Consider the following 23,133-nt stretch of genomic DNA (forward strand, 5'->3'; position numbering starts at 1 on the left):
AACAAATATTGTTTAAAAGGCAGATTTGTGCTATGGTATAGGCCTACTAGCAGTTGAGACTTTTTGTATCTCCTTTTCTTCCTCTCTGTTCCTGTGCACCTGCTTATATAACACGTGCTCTCAGCGGTGTCGGGCTCTGTGGAGAGTGTGTGTCTGTCTGCAGGTTGGGTATTTATTTCCCTCATCATGAGACTCTGTTCATGAGGCCTTGCTGGGTAGACAGCTCTAAGCCTTCTTTATCATTGGGCTTTTTTTTTTTTTTCAGAAACCTCAGATGATCTGGGAAAGAACATCTTGCCCTCTGCCAGCACAGAACACAGTGGAGATGTGAAACCCTCTCCCGCTGACCCAGGCTCTGTGAGAGAAGATTCAGGCTTCCTGTGCTGGAAGAAGGGGTGCAACCAGGTTTTCAAGACTTCCGCCACTCTCCAGACGCACTTCAACGAGGTTCACGCCAAGAGGCCTCAGCTGCCCGTGTCGGATCGCCACGTGTACAAGTATCGCTGCAACCAGTGCAGCCTAGCTTTCAAGACCGTGGAAAAGCTGCAGCTCCACTCTCAGTACCACGTGATCAGAGCTGCCACCATGTGCTGTCTCTGTCAGCGCAGTTTCCGAACTTTCCAGGCTCTGAAAAAACACCTCGAGACGAGCCACCTGGAGTTGAGTGAGGCCGACATCCAACAGCTTTATGGTGGCCTTCTGGCCAATGGAGACCTCCTGGCAATGGGAGACCCCACCCTGGCCGAGGACCATACCATAATCGTTGAGGAAGACAAGGAAGAAGAGAGTGACTTGGAGGATAAACAGAGCCCGACGGGCAGTGACTCTGGGTCGGTACAAGAAGACTCGGGCTCAGAGCCAAAGAGAGCTCTCCCTTTCAGAAAAGGCCCCAACTTCACCATGGAAAAATTTCTAGACCCTTCTCGCCCTTACAAGTGTACCGTCTGCAAGGAATCTTTCACTCAGAAGAACATCCTGCTAGTGCACTACAATTCTGTCTCCCACCTGCATAAGTTGAAGAGAGCCCTTCAAGAATCGGCAGCTGGTCAGCCAGAACCCACCAGCAGCCCTGACAACAAACCTTTCAAGTGTAACACCTGTAACGTGGCCTATAGCCAGAGTTCCACGCTGGAGATCCATATGAGGTCTGTGTTGCATCAAACCAAGGCCCGGGCAGCCAAGCTGGAGGCTGCAAGTGGCAGCAGCAATGGCACCGGGAACAGCAGCAGTGTCTCCCTGAGCTCCTCCACCCCAAGTCCTGTGAGCACCAGTGGCAGTAACACCTTTACCACCACCAATCCGAGCAGTGCTGGCACTGCTCCAAGCTCCAGCTTACTGAGCCAAGTGTCCGCTGAAAGTGCAGGCATGCCACCCCTGGGGAACCCCAGCGGTGCCAACACTGCTTCCCCTTCAGAGCCCAAGGAAGCCAATCGGAAGAAGCTGGCAGATATGATCACATCCAGGCAGCAGCAGCAGCAAGCACAGACCCTGGCCCAGGCCCAGGCCCAAGTTCAAGCTCACCTGCAGCAGGAGCTGCAGCAGCAGGCGGCCCTGATCCAGTCCCAGCTGTTTAGCCCCACCCTCCTTCCTCACTTCCCCATGGCCACGGAGACCCTGCTGCAGCTGCAGCAGCAGCAGCATCTCCTCTTCCCCTTCTACATCCCCAGCGCCGAGTTCCAGCTCAGCCCCGAGGTGAGCCTGCCAGTGACGAGCGGGGCGCTGACGCTGACGGGGGCGGGCCCAGGCTTGCTGGAAGAGCTGAAGGCTCAGGTTCAGGTCCCGCAGCAGGGCCATCAGCAGGTCCTGCAGCAGCAGAGCCAGCTCTCTCTGCCCCAGAGTCACTCTGCACTCCTACAGCCCAGCCAGCACATCGAGAAGAAAAACAAATTGGTCATCAAAGAAAAGGAAAAAGAAAGCCAGAGAGAGAGGGACGGTGCCGAGGGGGGAGAGGGCAACTCGGGACCAAAGGAATCACTTCCCGATGCCTTGAAGGCCAAAGAGAAGAAAGAATTGGCCCCAGGGGGTAGTTGTGAGCCTTCCATGCTCCCTCCACGCATCGCCTCGGATGCCAGAGGGAACGCCACCAAGGCCTTGCTGGAGAACTTCGGCTTTGAGCTGGTCATTCAGTACAACGAGAACAAGCAGAAGGTACAGAAGAAGAACGGGAAGACCGAGCAGGGGGAGAATCCGGAAAAGCTCGAGTGCGACTCCTGTGGCAAGTTGTTCTCGAACATCTTGATTTTAAAGAGTCATCAAGAGCATGTTCACCAGAATTACTTTCCCTTTAAACAGCTGGAGAGATTTGCCAAACAGTACCGAGAGCACTACGACAAGCTGTACCCCTTGAGGCCTCAGACCCCCGAGCCGCCGCCTCCGCCCCCACCCCCGCCGCCGCCCCCGCTTCCGGCAGCGCCGCCCCCGCCGGCCTCCACCCCAGCCATCCCCGTGTCAGCGCCACCCATCACCTCGCCCACGATTGCACCGGCCCAGCCATCCGTGCCGCTGACCCAGCTCTCCATGCCCATGGAGCTGCCCATCTTCTCACCACTGATGATGCAGACAATGCCGCTGCAGACCCTGCCGGCCCAGCTGCCCCCTCAGCTTGGACCTGTGGAGCCTCTGCCTGCGGACCTGGCCCAGCTCTACCAGCATCAGCTCAATCCAAGTCTCCTCCAGCAACAGAACAAGAGGCCTCGCACTAGGATCACCGATGACCAGCTCCGAGTCCTGCGGCAGTATTTTGACATTAACAACTCCCCCAGTGAAGAGCAGATCAAAGAGATGGCAGACAAGTCTGGGCTGCCCCAGAAAGTGATCAAGCACTGGTTCAGAAACACTCTCTTCAAAGAGCGGCAGCGTAACAAGGACTCCCCTTACAACTTCAGCAATCCTCCTATCACCAGCCTGGAGGAGCTCAAGATCGACTCTCGGCCCCCTTCACCAGAACCTCAGAAGCAGGAGTACTGGGGGAGCAAGAGGTCTTCAAGAACAAGATTTACTGACTACCAGCTGAGGGTCCTGCAGGACTTCTTTGATGCCAACGCTTACCCCAAGGACGATGAATTTGAGCAACTCTCTAATTTACTGAACCTTCCAACCCGAGTCATAGTGGTCTGGTTTCAAAACGCCCGACAGAAGGCCAGGAAAAATTACGAGAATCAGGGAGAGGGCAAAGATGGAGAGCGGCGGGAACTTACAAATGATAGGTATATTCGAACGAGCAACTTGAACTACCAGTGCAAAAAATGCAGCCTGGTGTTTCAGCGCATCTTTGATCTCATCAAGCACCAGAAGAAGCTGTGTTACAAGGATGAGGACGAGGAGGGGCAGGATGACAGCCAAAACGAGGATTCCATGGACGCCATGGAAATCCTGACGCCCACCAGCTCCTCGTGCAGCACCCCGATGCCCTCCCAGGCTTACAGCACCCCGGCACCAACGGCCAGTACAGCTTCCGCTGCTTTCTTGCAGCTTACATCAGAGGCTGACGAACTGGCCACCTTCAGTTCAAAACCAGAGGCGAGTGATGAGAAACCAAAGCAGGCTGAACCTCCCAGTGCACAGTCAAACCAGACCCAAGAAAAGCAAGGACAACCAAAGGCAGAGCTGCAGCAGCAAGACCAGCCCGAGCAGAAGACAAATGCAGCCCAGCAAAAGCTCCCGCAGCTGACGTCCCCCGCTTCGTTGCCCCAGCCTCCTCCACAAGTGCCCCCCCCTCAGTGCCCCTTGGCCCAGTCGAGCCCCAGTCCCTCCCAGCTCTCCCACCTGCCCCTTAAGCCCCTCCACACGTCAACTCCTCAGCAGCTGGCCAACCTACCTCCGCAGCTAATCCCCTACCAGTGTGAGCAGTGCAAGCTGGCGTTCCCGTCGTTTGAGCACTGGCAGGAGCACCAGCAGCTTCACTTTCTGAGCGCACAGAACCAGTTCATCCACCCCCAGTTTTTGGACAGGTCACTGGATATGCCTTTCATGCTGTTTGACCCGAGTAACCCACTGCTGGCAAGCCAGCTGCTCTCTGGGGCCATACCTCAGATTCCGGCAAGCTCGGCCACTTCCCCTTCAACTCCCACCTCCACGATGAACACTCTCAAGAGGAAGCTGGAGGAAAAGGCCAGTGCCAGCCCTGGAGAAAACGACAGTGGGACGGGAGGAGAAGAACCTCAGAGAGACAAGCGTTTGAGGACAACTATTACACCAGAACAGCTAGAAATTCTCTACCAAAAGTATCTCTTGGACTCCAATCCAACTCGAAAGATGTTGGATCACATTGCGCATGAGGTGGGTCTGAAGAAACGTGTGGTACAAGTCTGGTTTCAGAACACCCGAGCCCGGGAAAGGAAAGGACAGTTCAGGGCTGTGGGCCCAGCGCAGGCCCACAGGAGATGCCCTTTTTGCAGAGCGCTCTTCAAAGCCAAGACTGCCCTGGAGGCTCATATCCGGTCCCGTCATTGGCATGAAGCCAAGAGAGCTGGCTACAACCTAACTCTGTCTGCAATGCTCTTAGACTGCGATGGGGGACTCCAGATGAAAGGAGATATTTTTGATGGAACTAGCTTTTCCCACCTACCCCCAAGCAGTAGTGATGGCCAAGGTGTTCCCCTCTCACCTGTGAGCAAAACCATGGAGTTGTCTCCTAGAACTCTTCTTAGCCCTTCTTCCATCAAGGTGGAAGGGATTGAAGACTTTGAAAGCCCTTCCATGTCTTCAGTTAATCTAAACTTTGACCAAACTAAGCTGGACAACGACGACTGTTCCTCAGTCAACACAGCGATCACAGATACCACTACTGGAGACGAGGGCAATGCGGATAACGACAGTGCGACGGGAATAGCAACTGAAACCAAATCCTCTTCCGCGCCCAGTGAAGGGTTGACCAAAGCGGCCATGATGGCAATGTCCGAGTATGAAGATCGGTTGTCATCCGGTCTGGTCAGCCCAGCCCCGAGCTTTTACAGCAAGGAGTATGACAATGAAGGTACAGTGGACTACAGTGAAACCTCGAGCCTTGCAGACCCCTGCTCCCCAAGCCCTGGTGCAAGTGGGTCAGCAGGCAAATCTGGAGACAGTGGGGATAGGCCCGGGCAGAAACGTTTTCGCACTCAGATGACCAATCTGCAGCTGAAGGTCCTCAAGTCATGCTTTAATGACTACAGGACACCCACCATGCTAGAGTGTGAAGTCCTGGGCAATGACATTGGACTGCCAAAGAGAGTGGTTCAGGTCTGGTTCCAGAATGCCCGGGCAAAAGAAAAGAAGTCCAAGTTAAGCATGGCCAAGCATTTTGGTATAAACCAAACAAGTTACGAGGGACCCAAAACAGAGTGCACTTTGTGTGGCATCAAGTACAGCGCTCGGCTGTCTGTACGTGACCATATCTTTTCCCAACAGCATATCTCCAAAGTTAAAGACACCATTGGAAGCCAGCTGGACAAGGAGAAAGAATACTTTGACCCAGCCACTGTACGTCAGTTGATGGCTCAACAAGAGTTGGACCGGATTAAAAAGGCCAATGAGGTCCTCGGACTGGCAGCTCAGCAGCAAGGGATGTTTGACAACGCCCCTCTTCAGGCTCTCAACCTTCCTACGGCATATCCGGCAATCCAGGGCATTCCTCCCGTGTTGCTCCCCGGCCTCAACAGCCCCTCCTTGCCAGGCTTTACTCCATCCAACACAGGTGGGTTCTGCTCTTGGTGATTCTCCCAGTATTAAATAGCCGCCCAATTAGCGCTTCTTCTATGGCTATCACACAAAACCTCTGAGTGCTGGCCTGATAGGAAGCTTCCCTTTTCAAGTTCTCTAACAGCAATAAAACCTCAGGTCCCTTCCACTGAGTCTCCCTAGAGCTGGAGTGTACACGACTCTTTGACTTGCCTGTTCAAGGATGGGGATCTTGTGGTTGGAACAGTCTCCTGAAACCATTCTCGTGCCTGGTGTTCGGTACCACCACCAGGGTGTGTGTGATAGGCGTCAACTTCAGGGTTCTGGCGTACTAGATCCTGGGGTATTTTCAAGACAGCAGTTTCCATTATAGACCCTTCCATTCAGTCCTTGTGGGGAAATGCAGATCCCATCTCGATATCTGTTGAAAATATAAAACATTTGGTTCAAGAGAATTTAAATCAACTCTTTGCCTTCCCCTGTGGTCCCACCTCCTTTTTCAGAGACGTGCTCTGGCAGGAGATGCTACCAGGAAGATGCTCTCATATGGTAGAGCCTTACTCCTGGGGTTCTCTTCAAGTCAGAAATAGAGTGTTATGTTAGTGTTTTTTGTTGGTTGGTTTGTTTTTGGCTGCACCACGGGGCACGTGGGATTTTAGTCCTCCGACCAGGGATCGAACCTGTGCCCCCTGCAGTGGAAGCACGGAGTCTTAACCACTGGACCGTCAGGGAAGTCCCTGGTTTCTAAATAGACTGCCTTTGTACTGGAATGCAGTGACCAGGAACTCGTATTGGGCACTGTGGTTCTGAATTATGACATGTTTTAGTCCTTTAGACAGACAAAAATGTTAATGGTAACACCCCTTCGTTTTCTTCTGCCCATTTCCCTTTCTAATTCAGAGTCACGTACTTGGTAGTTATTTTTCCACTTCGTAGGGAGTGCCGCAGTTCTTTCTGTGTACCTCTCTTGTTCCTCCTCCTCTGCCCTCACCCGTCTTCTCTGAATCCAGCTGTCTTCCCTAAATTGGACTTTCACCTCCAGGATCCTGTGAGACGGAGGCACAAGTTAGCGGGTCCCTCCACAGCCTGTGTTGACCAGTACACATTCACCAAAGGAGAGCCCCTCAGTGTGCCTCCTTACCTTCAAAACATGGCCCTCTTCCCGGGGTGGAAGTGGTTCTGCTGCTTCCCAGAGCAGCCCTGGTTTCTGGTTGAATTAAATCCAAGTTTTATAATTTTAGCAGTGTTCTACAGAACGTGAGGGCTACCTCATTCCAGATCCCAGTTTCTTATCCAAAGAGAAGAACAAGAAAAGAAAGCATTAAGATGTAGAAGTCGTTGCTTACATGTGTTGGCAAGTAATGTCACAGAATGATGTTAAAGTCAGCTAGACATAAGCCAAGAAAGAGACTATGGAAAGTGGCTGGGCACTGAACTTCACTTGCAGCCCAGGACCTTGGAAGAGGGGCTTGGGAAAGCCCAACATTTCATAATAATGTGAAAATATTAGAATCAAAATGTCTGATCTATTCCCCTTGTTTTACAGATGAGAAAACTGAGGCCCAGAGAGGTCAAGACCATTCAACAAGCTAGGGTAGGAGCCGGGCTCCCAGTGCTATGTACTCCTCCCACAGCACCCAATACGAGCCAGTCAGTCAACAGGTATATGTTTAGTGCTACTCAGGTTCTGAGCACTTAGAGTGGACTCCAGGTAGGAAGACAGATCAGCTCTTAATCATTCATAGCAGCCAGGCCCGCCCCAGTTACCACCGTCTGACTGTACCGCAGCTCCCAGGAGCACTGCATCTGGAATTAGGAAAGAAAGAAAGAACGTGTGTTTAATACGTCAGGCCCGATGGTAAGCTCTTTCCATATGAGCTTCCATTTAAACCCTACATCCATCTGTTGTGGAAAGCTGCGGTTCCAAGCAGTCAACTAATAGGCCCGATATCACACGGCAGATGTGTGTCAGCCACAGTCCATACCTCGTCAGTCCGACTCCAGGAGTACGTGACTCAGCCTCAGGGGGATGAAGTGGCCTCTTTGGTTCTGATCTTACAGATAAGAAAACCAAAGCCACGGAATTATTGTGAGAATGTATTGAGCTACTTTATCTCACATGGCTAGTGCAGAGCCTGGTAAATAGCAGAAGTTCAGTACATGTTTCTTAAAATTGAAGCTCTCTTGTGCACTGTCAGTTCAAGGTAGAGGAAGTCAGTTCTCCTCTGGAAGCCTGATGCCAGAGGGATGGGGAGATCAACAGGCGCTTCCTTCTCTGCCCCACTGGTCATTGGGCTCTGCCTACAGCTCCAGCCTAACGCTTGGAGCAAGCCTGTTGCCTAGAAATAGACAAAGCCATGTCCCGAGTTGGAATTCATAATCTGCTTTGTGCCACTTTAACCAACAAGCCTTTACTGAGTTTTTCTAAGTCAGACACATCTTCTCCTCTGATTTCAGTCCCGTAAGTACATTCAGGAAATTGGATGACTTAATTTCAGTGGTCCCTTTCTGCCATTTTGGAAGAGTCAATTAATGATATTATGTGATGCTGAGGGAGGCATCCTCCTTGGCTATCCAAAAGTTAATGCCTGTTTTTGCTGGGACTGGCAACTTGAGGCAACCTTGTTCTCTTCACCCGAAATCTGAGTTTTTTTTTTTTTTAGTGCAGCGTGATAGCCCAGGGAATACTGCACCACTGGAGCTAGAAATCAACATTGTCTTCACCTGGCTTGGGCTTCAGAGTGTTTTTTCTCATGAAGACAGTGACTTGTTTGGAACCCCACCCCAGCTTTCTTGCTGAAGGTGGTCCAGATAAAGTAGTACATTTTGGTGTCCTCTGAAGAGGAGGGACGCATACCGTCTAGTGTCTTGGATGTGGTCAGTGCTGTCCTTCACCGCCACCTTGCTAGTCTTCATGAACCAGCAGAAGCCCTCCATCACCCTGAAACAAAAGCTTTAACCCAGGAGATATGGGTCAGGGAGGAGGTCAGGCTCTGGGGCTGGGTGAAGGCTTTACAGGTAGTGGTAGATTAGGCCTGAGTGTGATTGAGGATGGGGCTGTGTCCTGCGTGCGCCTGGTGACATGGTCTGCCACCCGTAAGCAGTGGTGCCTGGGGTAGGTTGTGATGTCTTAGGAATTGCTGGTGCCAGCACTTTGACATTGCTCTTCTCCTCTTCCTATGGCTGCTTTCTCAAGCATCTGCAGTCCTAATCCTCCCGTATGTCATTCAGATAGGGGCAGGAGAAGAAAATGCTCATTTTTCCGGTGGACTACAGAATCCTATTCCTAGGTGGTTACATTTTTCAGCAGATTTGTTAAAGCAGATCAGCTGAGCCAAAGCAGTGCCACTGTTTACCTTGAATGGATTGTTTCCATTTCTTCCCATTGCTCCTCCTCTCTGTGCCCTCCTAAACACATCCATTCACCTGCAGCAGTGGAGGTCAGAGAGGCACATGTGTAGAGCCTGTTGTGTTTGTTCAGGTGGTCTTGGTGTCTGGCCGGGTTTCTTGCTTTTGCTGTCTTCCGCAGACAGCTTCTGGTGGGGCCTCTTGACTGTACTATTTCTGTGGGGCTTTTGATGAAGGCCATCGGTTCCGATGGGTCCCGGCTGGCAGCAGCTTGTCTGGGGGCCTCCAGACTAATTGCCTTGGGCAGAGTTGGGAGCGCAGCAGAGAAAACATGACCGAGTGGGATGGGTGTGGCACGTTGGGCAGGAAGGTGTTGGAAGTTGTTTACCTGGTATGGGAGCTGACCCAGGGCTGGGTCCGGATTAGAATACAGGCTATCCAACCTGGGCCTGGCGGGAAAGCCGTTGGATCAACAGGATCCTCCAAGTTCAAACCTTGAGCTCTTAGACCCTGTGCCAGTGACACAGGTGAAACATCTTTAGCACTAGCCTCAGCACCCCAGACTGACACGTGATTTCTCTGTCTCCACTCCTTTCAGCTTTAACATCTCCTAAACCGAACTTGATGGGTCTGCCCAGCACAACAGTTCCTTCCCCCGGCCTCCCCACGTCTGGATTACCAAATAAACCACCCTCGGCGTCGCTGAGCTCCCCCACGCCAGCACAGGCCCCCGCGGCGACGGCCCCTCTGCCAAGTCCCCAACCGCAGCCGCCGCCGCCGCCAGCAGCCCAGCCGCCACCCGCGCCGCAGCTCCCGCCGCAGCAGCAGCAACAGCAACGCAAGGACAGAGATGGTGAGAAGGGAAAGGAGAAGGAAAAGGCACACAAAGGGAAAGGGGAACCCCTGCCCGTCCCCAAGAAAGAGAAAGGAGAGGCCCCCACGGCAGCCGCAGCCACGATCTCAGCACCGCTGCCCGCCATGGAGTATGCAGTGGACCCTGCGCAGCTGCAGGCCCTGCAGGCAGCCTTGACTTCGGACCCCACAGCGTTGCTCACGAGCCAGTTCCTCCCTTACTTTGTACCAGGCTTCTCTCCTTATTACGCCCCCCAGATCCCCGGCGCCCTGCAGAGCGGGTACCTGCAGCCTATGTACGGCATGGAAGGCCTGTTCCCCTACAGCCCTGCGCTGTCGCAGGCCCTGATGGGGCTGTCCCCGGGCTCCCTGCTGCAGCAGTACCAGCAATACCAGCAGAGTCTGCAGGAGGCCATCCAGCAGCAGCGGCAGCTGCAGCAGCAGCAGCAAAAAGTGCAGCAGCAGCCCAAAGCAAGCCAAACCCCAGTCCCCCAGGGGGCTGCTTCCCCAGACAAAGACCCTGCCAAAGAATCCCCCAGACCAGAAGAGCAGAAAAACGCACCCCGTGAGGTGTCCCCCCTCCTGCCGAAACCCCCCGAAGAGCCAGAAGCAGAAAGCAAAAGTGCGGACTCCCTCTACGACCCCTTCATTGTTCCAAAGGTGCAGTACAAGTTGGTCTGCCGCAAGTGCCAGGCGGGCTTCAGTGACGAGGAGGCGGCGAGGAGCCACCTGAAGTCCCTCTGCTTCTTCGGCCAGTCTGTGGTGAACCTGCAAGAGATGGTGCTTCACGTCCCCACGGGCGGCGGCGGCGGCGGTGGCGGCGGCGGCTCGTACCACTGCCTGGCGTGCGAGAGCGCGCTCTGTGGGGAGGAAGCTCTGAGTCAACATCTCGAGTCGGCCTTGCACAAACACAGAACAATCACGAGAGCAGCAAGAAACGCCAAAGAGCACCCTAGTTTATTACCTCACTCTGCCTGCTTCCCCGATCCTAGCACCGCATCTACCTCGCAGTCTGCCGCTCACTCAAACGACAGCCCCCCTCCCCTGTCGGCCGCCGCCCCCTCCTCGTCCTCCGCTTCCCCCCACGCCTCCAGGAAGTCTTGGCCGCAAGTGGTCTCCCGGGCTTCGGCCGCGAAGCCCCCTTCTTTTCCTCCTCTCTCCTCATCTTCAACGGTTACCTCAAGTTCATGCAGCACCTCAGGGGTTCAGCCCTCGATGCCAACAGACGACTATTCGGAGGAGTCTGACACGGATCTCAGCCAAAAGTCCGACGGACCGGCGAGCCCGGTGGAGGGTCCCAAAGACCCCAGCTGCCCCAAGGACAGTGGTCTGACCAGTGTAGGAACGGACACCTTCAGATTGTAAGCTTTGAAGATGAACAATACAAACAAATGAATTTAAATAAAAAAATTAATAACAAACCAATTTCAAAAATAGACTAACTGCAATTCCAAAGCTTCTAACCAAAAAAAAAAAAAAAAAAAAAAAAGGAAAAAAAAAGGAAGAAAAAGCGTGGGTTGTTTTCCCATATACCTATCTATGCCGGTGATTTTACATTCTTGTCTTTTCTTTTCTAATATTAAAAAGAAAAAAGAAAAAACTTAACCTTGTTACATTGTGTCCTTTTGAAGGTACTATTGGTCTGGGAAACAAGTCCACAGGGCCTCCCTATGTCTTTGGAGCTTAAACCCCTTGTATATTTGCCCCTTTTCAATAAATGCCCCACGTTGATAGCACAGAGGAGCCCGGCATGCACTGTATGGGAAAGCAGTCCACCTTGTTACAGTTTTAAATTTCTTGCTATCTTAGCATTCAGATACCAATGGCTTGCTAAAAGAAAAAAAGAAATGTAATGTCTTTTTATTCTCAGGTCAATGGCTCACACTTTTTTCTGTTTTCAGAATCATTGTTTTATATATATTATTTTTGGGGGGGGGGGGTTTGGTTTTTGTTTTCGTTCCAGAAAAGATTTTTTGTTTTGTTAATTTAAAAACGGGCAGAAAGTATTTGAGAAAAACAATGTGAACTGCTTTAGCTTTCTGGGGATTTTAAGAATAGCTTTTCTGCTGAAGCCAATTTCAAGGGGAAAAGTTAAGCACTCCCACTTTCAGAAAAAAAAAAAAACAAACCCACACACAGAGTGTTGAGGACTTGTAGCTTAAAAAAATAAGTTTTAAAAACTGACTTTCTGTATTTATGATAGATATGACCATTTTTGGTGTTGAGTAGATTGTTGCATTGGAAATGAACTGAAGCAGTATGGTAGATTTAAAAGGAAAAAAAAAAAAAACCCTTTTGTGTACATTTAGCTTTTTGTATGGTCCAGCTGACAGCTCCTCACTTGATGTTGTCTTGTTCATTCCTAGCAGATAGATTGCAATCCGTTGATTCACCTAAGCTTTTCTCCCCTTTGTCCCTTAATTCCACTTTCTCTTTCCTCCTCCCACCCTATAATCTCCCACTTAAGGTAGCTGCCTTCGTTTCTTAGAGGGTAGCTGCAGAATTATTTTATAAAACTAAAGAAAGAATTTCAAAGGGTTCTAGGGGTCATTAGGATCCTCACAGATTATTTTTGGTTGGGGAGTTGAAACTTTTTAAAGGCATATAATTCTAGTTACCTATGTCTGTTAGCCTTGTACATTTATTTTTTATTTATCCTTCCTTTGGTTTTTCTTTTCACCCTTTTTTTCCCCTCCTTGTTTGGTAGATGCTTCAAATATTCTTTTCCTAAACTAAAGCATTTGTTTCGGTTTGTGTAATTGGGCTGTGTGCTTTTCTTTTCTAAAAAAGTTTTTGGTTAGGGGTTTGGTTTCTGTGTTTTTGTTTTGTTTTCTTTCCTCTCTCAGAAAAAGAAATTTCATGCTTTAAATAAAATCCAAAGACACACCCTTTCACTGCTGAGGCAGAAAAAAGGGAAAGGGTTCTTGTTACTTGAGAATTTGTTTCTGATTTAAATAAACAAGACTTAGTTTAATAAAAGAAAGAGTAAAACAGAAGATTCCCAGGTTGTTATGTGCTTCTTCTGCAAGCAGAGAGGCAGCTGTTAAAGACAATTCTATATACCAAAAGACACACTTTTTACTTCAAAGTTTTGTCCTTGTGTTAGGCAGTCTGAGCAGCGAGTGATCCAGAGCGCAGCCAACAAAGAAGCAGATAGCAATGTACGTACAGAGAGCAAAAAAGGAACTGTATGTGAGGCACTTGTGTTTATGTTAATATCCGTATTCCTGTAACACACAACACAACGCAACATACACCCTTTCTCATCTTAAAAAAGCGGTCTGAACTTTGAAAGGAAACCTTTGTGCTGCTATAATGTAGATTTTGGAGACAAATAGATGCTTTGCTGTTTCACCTTCATAGCCAAACATCAACAGAAAAAAATCTCCCCTTACCCCGAAAGTGTGAAATCCTTCTCCCCTTCATTCTCTTCCTTATGTTTCAAAAGGGAACTTTGAAGACTGTGAATGCAGGTTCCATCTGGTCACCTTTCGGGCTTCTTCCCCAGGGCTGAAGCCACTCATCGACTTTGCAAAAAGACTGGAGCATTCCAAGATCTGAAAATGAATTTCTTTTTATTCTCTTTTTCTTTTTTAGCCGGGACTATTTTATTTTTATGAATTTGTTTTTAGTTTAATGAAAGAGTAGATCCTGAACTGTTGTATATATTTCTAACTAGGCTGACTGATGCACAGTGCAAATTCCTTTTTTAATTTTTTTTTTTTTTTAAGTAGAAGTACTAAAGAATACCATCTAACTATTCATACCAGTATCCAGTCATAGCATAAGGTGTCAAAAACAAGTACGCAAAACATTTGCTGTTTTAACAAGCTATTTCTTTTAACAAGAATTCTTGTATTTCTCCCTGTGTTTGAGATGAACATTTTTAAATTTTGAAGTTGTACAGTTTTTTGTTTTCCATTATTTTATCTTGTTTGTAACTCTATGAAATATATATATATATATTTTTTGCCATTTAACTGTTGTATGTTACTCTGTGTCTGTATCATATAGAAAAAAATTGTTTTTGTTTTTGGTTCTCTATGTGATACCAATTAACAATTTAACAGTAGTTTTATCTGTCAAATTCTGCTAGGTCTTTTCTGAAAACTTTGTTTTTAAAAATGGTAACTGTTTGGTAATAGTGCAATTTCTATCCCTTTCCCTCCCCCCCTCAACTTTAAGTTCATTTCCTTGTAATTTTGCCACCCCTCCCCAAAGTGTTTTCTTTTTCCTTTCTTTTCTTTTCTTTTTTTTTTTGAGCTACCATGCCATCCTCCCTCTGTGAGGCAGAGTGACTGTCAGTGTTTTTGTTATGCCATGCCTCGACCTGTGGGTGTGTTCAGCAATAGCAAGGTGGTTGGGTAGACTGACTAAGCATGCTTCCACCCACCAGTGTTCCTCAGTGGGGTTATGTGAGTGTTTCAACCTGGAGTGGGTTGCACGCTTAATGCTTTCCTCTACAAGTATACCGCCCACATATACGTTCATTCAAAAAAAAAATTCTTCTCAGCGTTAACCTAGAAGTAGCAAAGCAGTCGGTGATGGTGAAGCTTAGAGGTCAAACATGAGCTAGTTAGATGTCTGTGGGCTGGCATCCACCATGGCTGTGACCAGTATCATTTACAAAGCATGAATTCACGACAACGCTCAACTGTTTAGATCGGTCCCACTCGGAGAATTTACTCCTGTCTGCTGCATAGTCCGTAGCTGAATAGGCTATCTCAAATTACTTTTTGAATTAGTTCTTCACCTCCATTGATACTTCTTGTTTTTGGTTGGTTGTTTTTTTTCTGAATCTCCACAGTGTGGGTTGGTGCCAGACACCAATCAGTCATAGCACCAAATGGGCCCACAGAATGGGAGTTATTTCCTCCATCCTCCAAAAGGAAACTTAAGAAGGAAACACATACACACACCTACACATGCGTGCGCGCGCGCACACACACACACACACACACACGGAAAAGTTTAGGAAGTTCTATTTTTAATTAAAAGCTATTTAAAGAGATGAATGTGGCCAAAGTTTTACACAATTGAAAATAAGGTAACACAGACAGCACGTGTTTAAACCTGAGTTTATCAGGCATGGCAGGAAGTTGCAGGAGAGAGAGGCAGAGACCCAAGCCAGTGCACTTGATGTTCATGGACATATATTTTTTTTTAAATAATAAATTAAATTAAAACATTTTAAATAGAAGCATAAATTGAGTTGGTTGTTTGTTGGCGCTGAGATACTGCCCACTGTGAAACAAAGCTTTGACTAGTTTTTTTGTTTGTTTACTTTCTTCGGAGGGGAGGGGGGCAAGTTTGGGTAGGAAAGAAAGCATACATGAACGTGACCCTGAGGTGAAGAGGTATATGAACAGCCTTTGCAGTGTACAAAAAAACAAAAAAAACAAAAAACAAAAAAAAAAAAAAAATAGAGCAAGTGAAACCAAAAATGATGTTCTTGGTGTTTTTCTATAATGTAGTCTTGTTAGCTTTTTTGTTACTGTAACAATGCTGATCTCGAACTGTACCAAAATACATGGAGACTAACAGAACCACATGGAACTTTCAAACTGAAAAAATTTGTCACAAAAACTTTGTTGTCATAGTTAAGTTGATTGTAGATGGTAATTGAATATACTCCTTTGAAAATATTTCATCAAGTATGTTTCCTGCTCATTGTGATACATTAAAAAAAATATGAGCAAAAGTTCTTGTCTCTGTCACCAGAGTTTGTGTGTGCATGTGTGAGAAAGAGGTTGATGGCTGGCAGGGTGTAAGTCTGAACAGTATCCTGAGGTTGTGTGGCCAGGGACACTTACCCTGAGGTACACAAGCTCTTTGGTAATTCTAAGTGTCCTTGTATCTCCTGGTACTCATGAAAGTGCAGGAAGTTTTGGTGATGGTGCTGACTAGCTTATTTGAGAAGGGTAAGCCTGACAGCTTGGATGATGTTTGGCCCCAAAGAGCCCTAATAGCATTTCTACTTTTAATTCAGATGTTTATATGAGAATTTTAGATACCTGGGACAACCACAAGCAAGGAAGTTTTGCTGATGATGAGGAAAGAGGTAAGTTTAACTTCTCTGAAATGGGAATTAGATCCAGTGTTTATGACGGAAGGATATGAAAGGTGAGTTGAATTAAATGGATGATTGACTACATCTCCCTTTCCTACCAAAGGATTTTTTAAACCCCTGTTGGAGCAGAATTTGAGATAAGAACAGTCTTCAAAACAGTAATAGCATTAGTAATTCCTATATACAAGAGGACTTGGTCCTCTTACCAAAAACCCTCCCTTACAGCAGAAAATGCATGACATTCATTAATAGTACATTCAAGATCAGGCCCAAAGGCCTTCCATTCATCTCTAATTTATAGCCAAAGCCCATAAATAATTTACACAACTCTAGCAGTAGGCCTGGATGGCACTGCAAGCTAGCTGTGTTCTTGCAAGGTCTGCAGCATCTGCCCTCAGCCAACAGGGGTCTTTTCTACCCCAGAGGTTGAGCTCTGAAACCCTCTTCTATTGGCTTAGACAGCCATTGTCCACCAAGTCTTTTTTCTTAGTTCCTGCAGCAGGCATTCAAGAAGCAGCAGTGACCCTATTAACTCAACATTTCAAAGAATTCTACAACTGGTACAGGCATTACTAGAGCTCAGAAAGGAAAAGTTGGTTCCCTCACTGGTAGCTGGAACCTCTATGCCAAACAAGTAGTATCACTGTCCCTAATAAAACCCTGCTGTTTCCCCAGGCATTGTACCTTTCTTTTGGGTGTTCCTGCAGAAGCAGATGGCTTCTACCTCAATGTGTTTTCTTGGCACACACTTACGTCACTGATCTTTCTTCTGACCCCATGAAAAGGTACAGTATAAAACTTGTTCAGACCCAAAGCCACATCTGCCTTTCTAGGCTATAATTATTTTAGGGTCTGGCAGGATCACACCGAAATGTTTTAAATGGAACTAGTTTTGCAGCAAGGTTTTGCTGCTTCAGCTCTTTGGAAGAAGGTGACTACAATTCAAATTCTTCTTAAGATAAATTTTTAACAAGAAAATAAGCACCTAAATTACATCGAGAGAGGGCTGGGTAAGGGACTCTTTCTGTTACTGAAAAAGCTTTATACTAAAGGGAAAAGAACTCTTCCAGTCTGGCTTCAATATCATGTTCATGTGGCTATTAGTCTCCTTGGAATTAATAGTTCCCCCCCCCGCCCGCCAGAAAATGTGAAACGGCAACATTTTAGTACGGCTGGCTGATATGTGTTAGTAGGGTAGCTGTTTCTAATTTTGATTTAAAGAAATGTCTGGAGTGCCTAGCCCCTGTTACAGACTAATGACCTTACAAATCTCACTTTTAACAAGTTTTGACTTTAAATTACAAGAGCACAAGCAGTTTAAGAGTCAAGCTGAAGGATGAGAAGTTTGCACCTGCTGCTCTGCAGCCTTAATTACAGGAGGACAGATGTGCTTGCTCAGTCTCTGTACATTTCTGCTGGGGGTGGACCAGCCAAGGCTCTGGCAAAACTTGCAAAATTAGTGCTCTCAGGGCCATTAAAATAGACAAAGCTTTCCATTACCTTTATTTCACAGCAAAGATGGTGGGTATTTCCCTTCCTCCTTCCCTTCCCTCCTCCCTCCTTTCCTTCCTTCCTTCCTTCCTTCTTCCCTTCTTCCTTTTTTTCCTCTCCTCCTTCCCTCTTTCATTCTTTTCTTAACTAGGGGCATATATTTTTTAAATGTCTTTTATCATTTAGCTTAGATTCCTCTCAAGCTATCTTCTCGAGTTTTTAAATTCCAGATGAAAAATAAATTTGTTCTTTATCCTTTATGATTGCTTCATTTCTTATCTATATGGACCAAAGAGACTGTTTAATCCAATTTAGGGATCCCTTATTAATATAAGAATGCAAGCTTTCAGATGAACTGTTTTACTCTTGGGGCAAGATCCCTTGGCCTGAGAAATGAGTGCTAAGAAACAACAAAGAGTAGCAAGTGACAAAGGCATCAGCAGACATTCTCTGCTTCCGTAACACCAAAAGCTGCTTTGGACACTCACTCTGCCTTGCCTTCCTATGCTCAATACACTGCTCTTTCCAAAAGCCCCCTTACACATTGCTGCTGTCTTTTAGACCCCCTCTGTAATGCTTTCTATTGGCTTGACACTTAAAATATTTTGTGAAGTTTTGTAAAATTACTTCTTGCTGCTCAAAATGATCTATAAAGTAGGCAGAGTAGGTGACATTGATCCCAGCTGGTCAGGAGAGTGAGGTAATGAGTGAGGGGAGAAGGCACTGACCGTGCATTCAGCCTCTGTCCAGTGTTCCTTCTCCCCACACAGCATTAGGAGAGTGGTCAAGAGAGCGGGCTCGAGTCAGACTGACGGGGCTCCACCACTGTAACATGGATTGCATTATTACTCCCACTGTAACATGAGGATAAGGGTACCTGCTTCACAGGTTTCTTTTAAAGATTAAATAAGTTAATATCTGTAAAATGTTTCAAACATTTCCTGGTACATACTGAGTACTGAATATCTATTGCTCCTATTATTGTCAGTATTAACTCTCCACTTCTTTGCTGTAGGTCTCTTGGAATCGCAGCTTTTTTTGTTGTTTTTAAATTAATTAATTAATTAATTTTTGGCTGCATTGGGTCTCCGTTGCTGCGCGTGGGCTTTCTCTAGTTGCGGTGAGCGGGGGCTACTCTTCATTGTGTGCAGGCTTCTCATTGCAGTGGGTTCTCTTGTTATGAAGCATGGGCTCTAGGCACACGGGCTTCAGTAGTTGTGGCACGTGGGCTCAGTAGTTGTGGCTTAGGGGCTCTATAGAGTGCAGGCTCAGTAGTTGTGGCACATGGGCTTAGTTGCTCTGCAGCATGTGGGAACTTCCTGGACCAGGGCTCGAACCCGTGTCCCCTGCATTGGCAGGTGGATTCTTAACCACTGCGCCACCAGGGAAGTCCTGGAATCACAGCTTTCTAACCCTTGCTTTACTTCACAGAGGGTTTGGGGACTTACATAAGTTATATAAGTCAGTCCCATCAAGTCTTTGCCATAAGTTTATAGCTGATGTTTCCCTGTCTGTACATATCTCAGAGGGTGTAGAGATTTTTCAGGGTGTTTCTGCTCATGAGTTGTACAGGAGGACTGTACTGAATCTGTGCTTCAGTCTTCCCACGTCCAACTTCTAGTGATTAATTTGGTCAGAGAAAAGGATGGCTTATAGTTTGCTTTTGTTTGCAAGAATAGACATTCCTGCCTCACCATGCCTTGGCGGGTGAGCACTTAAATGTCTGGGTTTACATAATAGAGTAAATGGAGTAGGTTGTGACAATCTGCTCACTGCCATTGCCTGTTTTGAGGTGGTTTGAATACACAGGTTGGGAGCAGCAGTATCTAAAATGAGACTGTGAGAGTGAATGAATTGTACGTGAAACAAAATTGAAAGAGGAAATCAGCAAAGGAATGCAGCAAGAGGATCGTTTTACCCCAAAACATGGGAAGAGCTTTTAAAAATACTATTGTTCTAGTAACCTGCAAAATAAACATCAGGAAGAGGCATGGGAACAACTGAGTAAAAACTACATTAGCCCAGAGAAAAGGCTTGAGTATAGCCTCTGCATATATGAACTCATCAGTGACACAGGCTTTAGGAAGCTATGGCTCTGTGAACTTTCTCCATTTTTAATCAGAAACGGTGATGGTACTGTAAATAAGATTGCTGATACTGGTATGAGAGGGCTGGTAAAGGCTATGCAGTATGACTGGTGAGTCATTTTTCCTTTTCTCTGAGGACAATAACATATAAATGAAGCTTTGGCATATTGCCTGTAGATAGGATATTATCATACAGTACCTGCCTTTGATTTCTTTGTTATATGGTTCTAAGTTTGATGTTGTTTGAATACTTTTCAAAGTCTGATTTGCATTCAGCTGAACTTGTTTCTTTTAGTAGTGTAAAGATGTTGCTCCACTGTTGTCTCATTCGAATTGTTTCTAATAAGAAGTCTGCTGCCATCCTTATTTTTTAATGTACTTTTTTCCTCTTTTAAGATTTTTTCTCTCTATCACTAGTTTTATCGCATCATGTTATGATGTGCCTTGGTGTAGTTTCATTTATGTTTCTTGTGTTTGGGATTTGTGGAGCTTCATGGATCTGTGAGGTACTACTTTTTGTCAAAATCGGAAATTCTTCAACCATTATTTCTTCAAATCTTTTTTTTTTTTTCTGTCTGCTTCATTCCTTCTCCCCTTCACCTTCAGGGATTCCAATTATATATGTATTAGATCATTTTAAGTTAACTCATAGCTTACCGATGCTCTGGTTTGGTGAGGTTTCTTTTTCGGAGGCAGGGCACTCTTTACTCTGTGTGCTTCTTTTTTTTTTTTTGGTAGCCCATACAGGGAATGAATGTGTTTCATTTTTGACCTTCCATGTCTCCACTTAATTTTTGAACATATCACATACAGTTAAAATAACTGCTTTACTGTCATCCTCTGCTAATCTATGTAAGTTCTAAGTTGGTTTGATTATTTTCCTCATTATGAATTGTGTTTTCTTGCCTCTTTAAAAGTCTACTAATCTTTGATTGGATACCAGTTATTGTGAATTTTACCTTGTTGAGAGCTGGATATTTTTGTATTCCTAAAAATTTCCAGTTTATTCTGGGATGTGCTTAAGCTACTTAAAAACTGTTTGACCCCTTCATATCTTATTTTTAAGTTTTGTTGGGCAGGACCAGCACACTAACCAAGAGCCAATTATTCCCCATTACTGAAGAACAAAACTTCTGAGAACTCTACTCAAATGTTCCATGAACTTTTTCTGACCCTGTATGTGCATCAGGTGCTGTTCCCTCTTACCTTTTGGGCTGGTTCTTTCTCAGCCTCAAGTAGTTTCCTAACATGCATGCACTGGTCAGCACTTTGCTGAATAATCATGGAGGACCCTGTGAAGATCTCCAGAGGTCTCTCTTCTCTGGTACTCTGTCCTGCAAATTCTAGCTGCCTTGCTTTCCCCAGACTCACCTTTATCTCCTCAGCTCAGGGAGTCTGCTGGATTCCACCTAGGTTCCTCACCCTAAGTTGTAACTTTAAGGCAGTAGGGTGGGATAATCAAAGGGCTTACCTTATTTGGTTCTCATCTCTCAGGGATCACTGTTCTTCACTGTGTAGTGTCCAGTGTCTCAAGAACCATTCTTTAATACATTTTGTCTTGTCTTTTTAGTTGTTTCAGCTGGGAAAGGTACATCTGGTCTCTATTGCTCCATCTCAGCTGAAAGTAGAAGTCAAATATAGTTTTTAGGTATATATGGTAAGAGTCCTGCATACCTTTCTAAGTCGCTACCTATGCTTATGAAATTTCCCAAAAGGTGTGATTAACTTAGGAGCCTGATTTCCCCAACACACTTCCCTGAACATGACGGATGCTGACTCACTCTTAGGATCAAAGTTTGAAACTGCTTCATCCTTTTGCTTAATCACAGTGATGAGCAGTGAAAGAAATGTAGGTAAATGCATAATTTTGGCCACTTTTTGCCTTGCCATAATGCCACATAGAGTGGAAAAACCAGTTGTTAGGTTTTGAAGTTGTAAGTCAGCCCATGAAGCAGAGGTATGACTGACAATAAAACACTATTTCAGCTCTTCCCCCTTGATATAAGGGTTATCACTGTTCATAAAGGTAATTCAAGTAAAAAAGAAACACTTTTATTTCAATGACGTCCTTCACGCAGACCATTTTTCAGGCTAACTAAATGTGGCTCAAGGAAATCCAATAACTTGGAAGTGTGGTTCTTACTCTGAGATGAATTCATTGCACTCAAAAGGCTTACCTTATAAGTAACACACAAGAATGCTAAAAATCTGGCCTCAGCAGACACTAGTCATTCGTGTGAAAGTAACTTATATTTGTTTGTTATGTTTATTATTTTGGTAGAAATTTGATCCTACTTTAAATTGGTAATATAATAATACATCCATGATAAGTGAAAAACTTAAGTGTTAACTCATTACCTGCTTTCAAAATTCTCAAGATTTGTTCCAGGGTACCCTTCCCACTATGCTTATCTGCAGATGATCTGCTCCACTAACACCAGTCTACCTTCCAAACACACCCTGTACTTTTCCCTCTATATTTAAAGCCTTAGCTAATGTCATTCACTAGATGACATCTATCTCATCACATCTGTCCAGTGTCTTTTCTGAAAAGATCAATGAAACTAAAAGCTGGTTCTTTAAGAAGATAAACAAAATTCATAAACCTTTAGTCAGACTCATCAAGAAAAGAAGGGAGAGGACTCAGATCAATAAGATTAGAATGGAAAAGGAGAAATTACAATGGACACCACAGAAATACACAGGATCATAAGAGACTGCTACAAGCAACCATATGCCAATAAAACAGACAACCTAGAAGAAATGGACAAATTCTTAGAAAGGTACAATCTTCCAAGACTGAACCAGGAAGAAATAGAAAATATGAACAAACCATTCACAAGCACTGAAATTGACACTGTGATTAAAAAACTCCCAACAAACAAAAGGTCCAGGACCAGATGGCTTCACAGGTGAATTCTATCAAACATTTAGAGAAGAGTTAACACCTATCCTTCTGAAACTCTTCCAAAAATTGCAGAGGAAGGAACACTCCCAAACTCACTCTATGAGGCCACCATCACCCTGATAACCAAAACCAAAGATACCACAAAAAAAAAGAAAGAAAATTATAGGCCAATATCACTGATGAACATACACACAAAAATCCTCAACAAAATACTAGCAAACCAAATCCAACAATACATTAAAAGGATCATACACCATGATCAAGTGGGATTTACCCAAGGGGCACAGGGATTCCTCAATATCTGCAAATCAGTGTGATACACCAGGTTAACAAATTGATGAAGAAAAACCACATGATCATCTTAGTAGATGCAGAAAAAGCTTTTGACAAAATTCAACACCAATTTATGATAAAAACTCTCCAGAAAGTGGGTATAGAGGGAATCTACCTCAACATAATAAAGGCCATATATGACAAACCCACAGCTAATATCATACGCAACAGTGAAAAGCTGAAAGCATTTCCTCAAAGATGAGGAACAAGACAGGGATGTACATGCTTCCCACTTTCATTCAACATAGTTTTGGAAGTCCTTGCCATGGCAATCAGAGAAGAAAATGAAATAGAAGGAATCCAAACTGTAAAAGAAGTAAAACTGTCGTTGTTGGCAGATGACATGATACTATACTATATAGAAAATCCTAAAGATGCTACCAGAA

The 23,133-nt window shown here is 45.8% G+C and overlaps 1 protein-coding gene and 1 long non-coding RNA gene across 5 annotated transcripts in view; one reads left to right on the top strand and one right to left on the bottom strand.

Moving 5' to 3' along the window:
- Positions 1-11,737, top strand: part of ZFHX3 (zinc finger homeobox 3) — a 252,158-nt gene extending 240,421 nt beyond the window's left edge. For both annotated transcript variants that reach the window (XM_060288472.1, XM_060288473.1), the window contains 2 exons: positions 266-5,674; positions 9,605-11,737. In XM_060288472.1, coding sequence (XP_060144455.1) covers positions 266-5,674; positions 9,605-11,223 — 7,028 coding nt within the window. In that variant the 3' untranslated portion in view covers positions 11,224-11,737. The remainder of the gene's footprint in view (positions 1-265; positions 5,675-9,604) is intronic.
- Positions 1-23,133, bottom strand: part of LOC115856871 (uncharacterized) — a 233,437-nt gene that overhangs the window by 46,734 nt on the left and 163,570 nt on the right. For 2 of the 3 annotated variants that reach the window (XR_004041039.2, XR_009559889.1), the window contains 7 exons: positions 20,978-21,124; positions 13,254-13,415; positions 11,037-11,224; positions 6,800-10,718; positions 6,569-6,704; positions 4,607-6,079; positions 4,028-4,123 (listed from right to left, as the gene is read on the bottom strand). This is a non-coding gene — a long non-coding RNA (uncharacterized lncRNA). The remainder of the gene's footprint in view (positions 1-4,027; positions 4,124-4,606; positions 6,080-6,568; positions 6,705-6,799; positions 10,719-11,036; positions 11,225-13,253; positions 13,416-20,977; positions 21,125-23,133) is intronic. The other variant, XR_009559890.1, reaches the window with a different exon arrangement.

The sequence above is a fragment of the Globicephala melas genome, chromosome 19, assembly GCF_963455315.2.
Source record: "Globicephala melas chromosome 19, mGloMel1.2, whole genome shotgun sequence".
Taxonomy (NCBI): Eukaryota; Metazoa; Chordata; class Mammalia; order Artiodactyla; family Delphinidae; genus Globicephala; species Globicephala melas.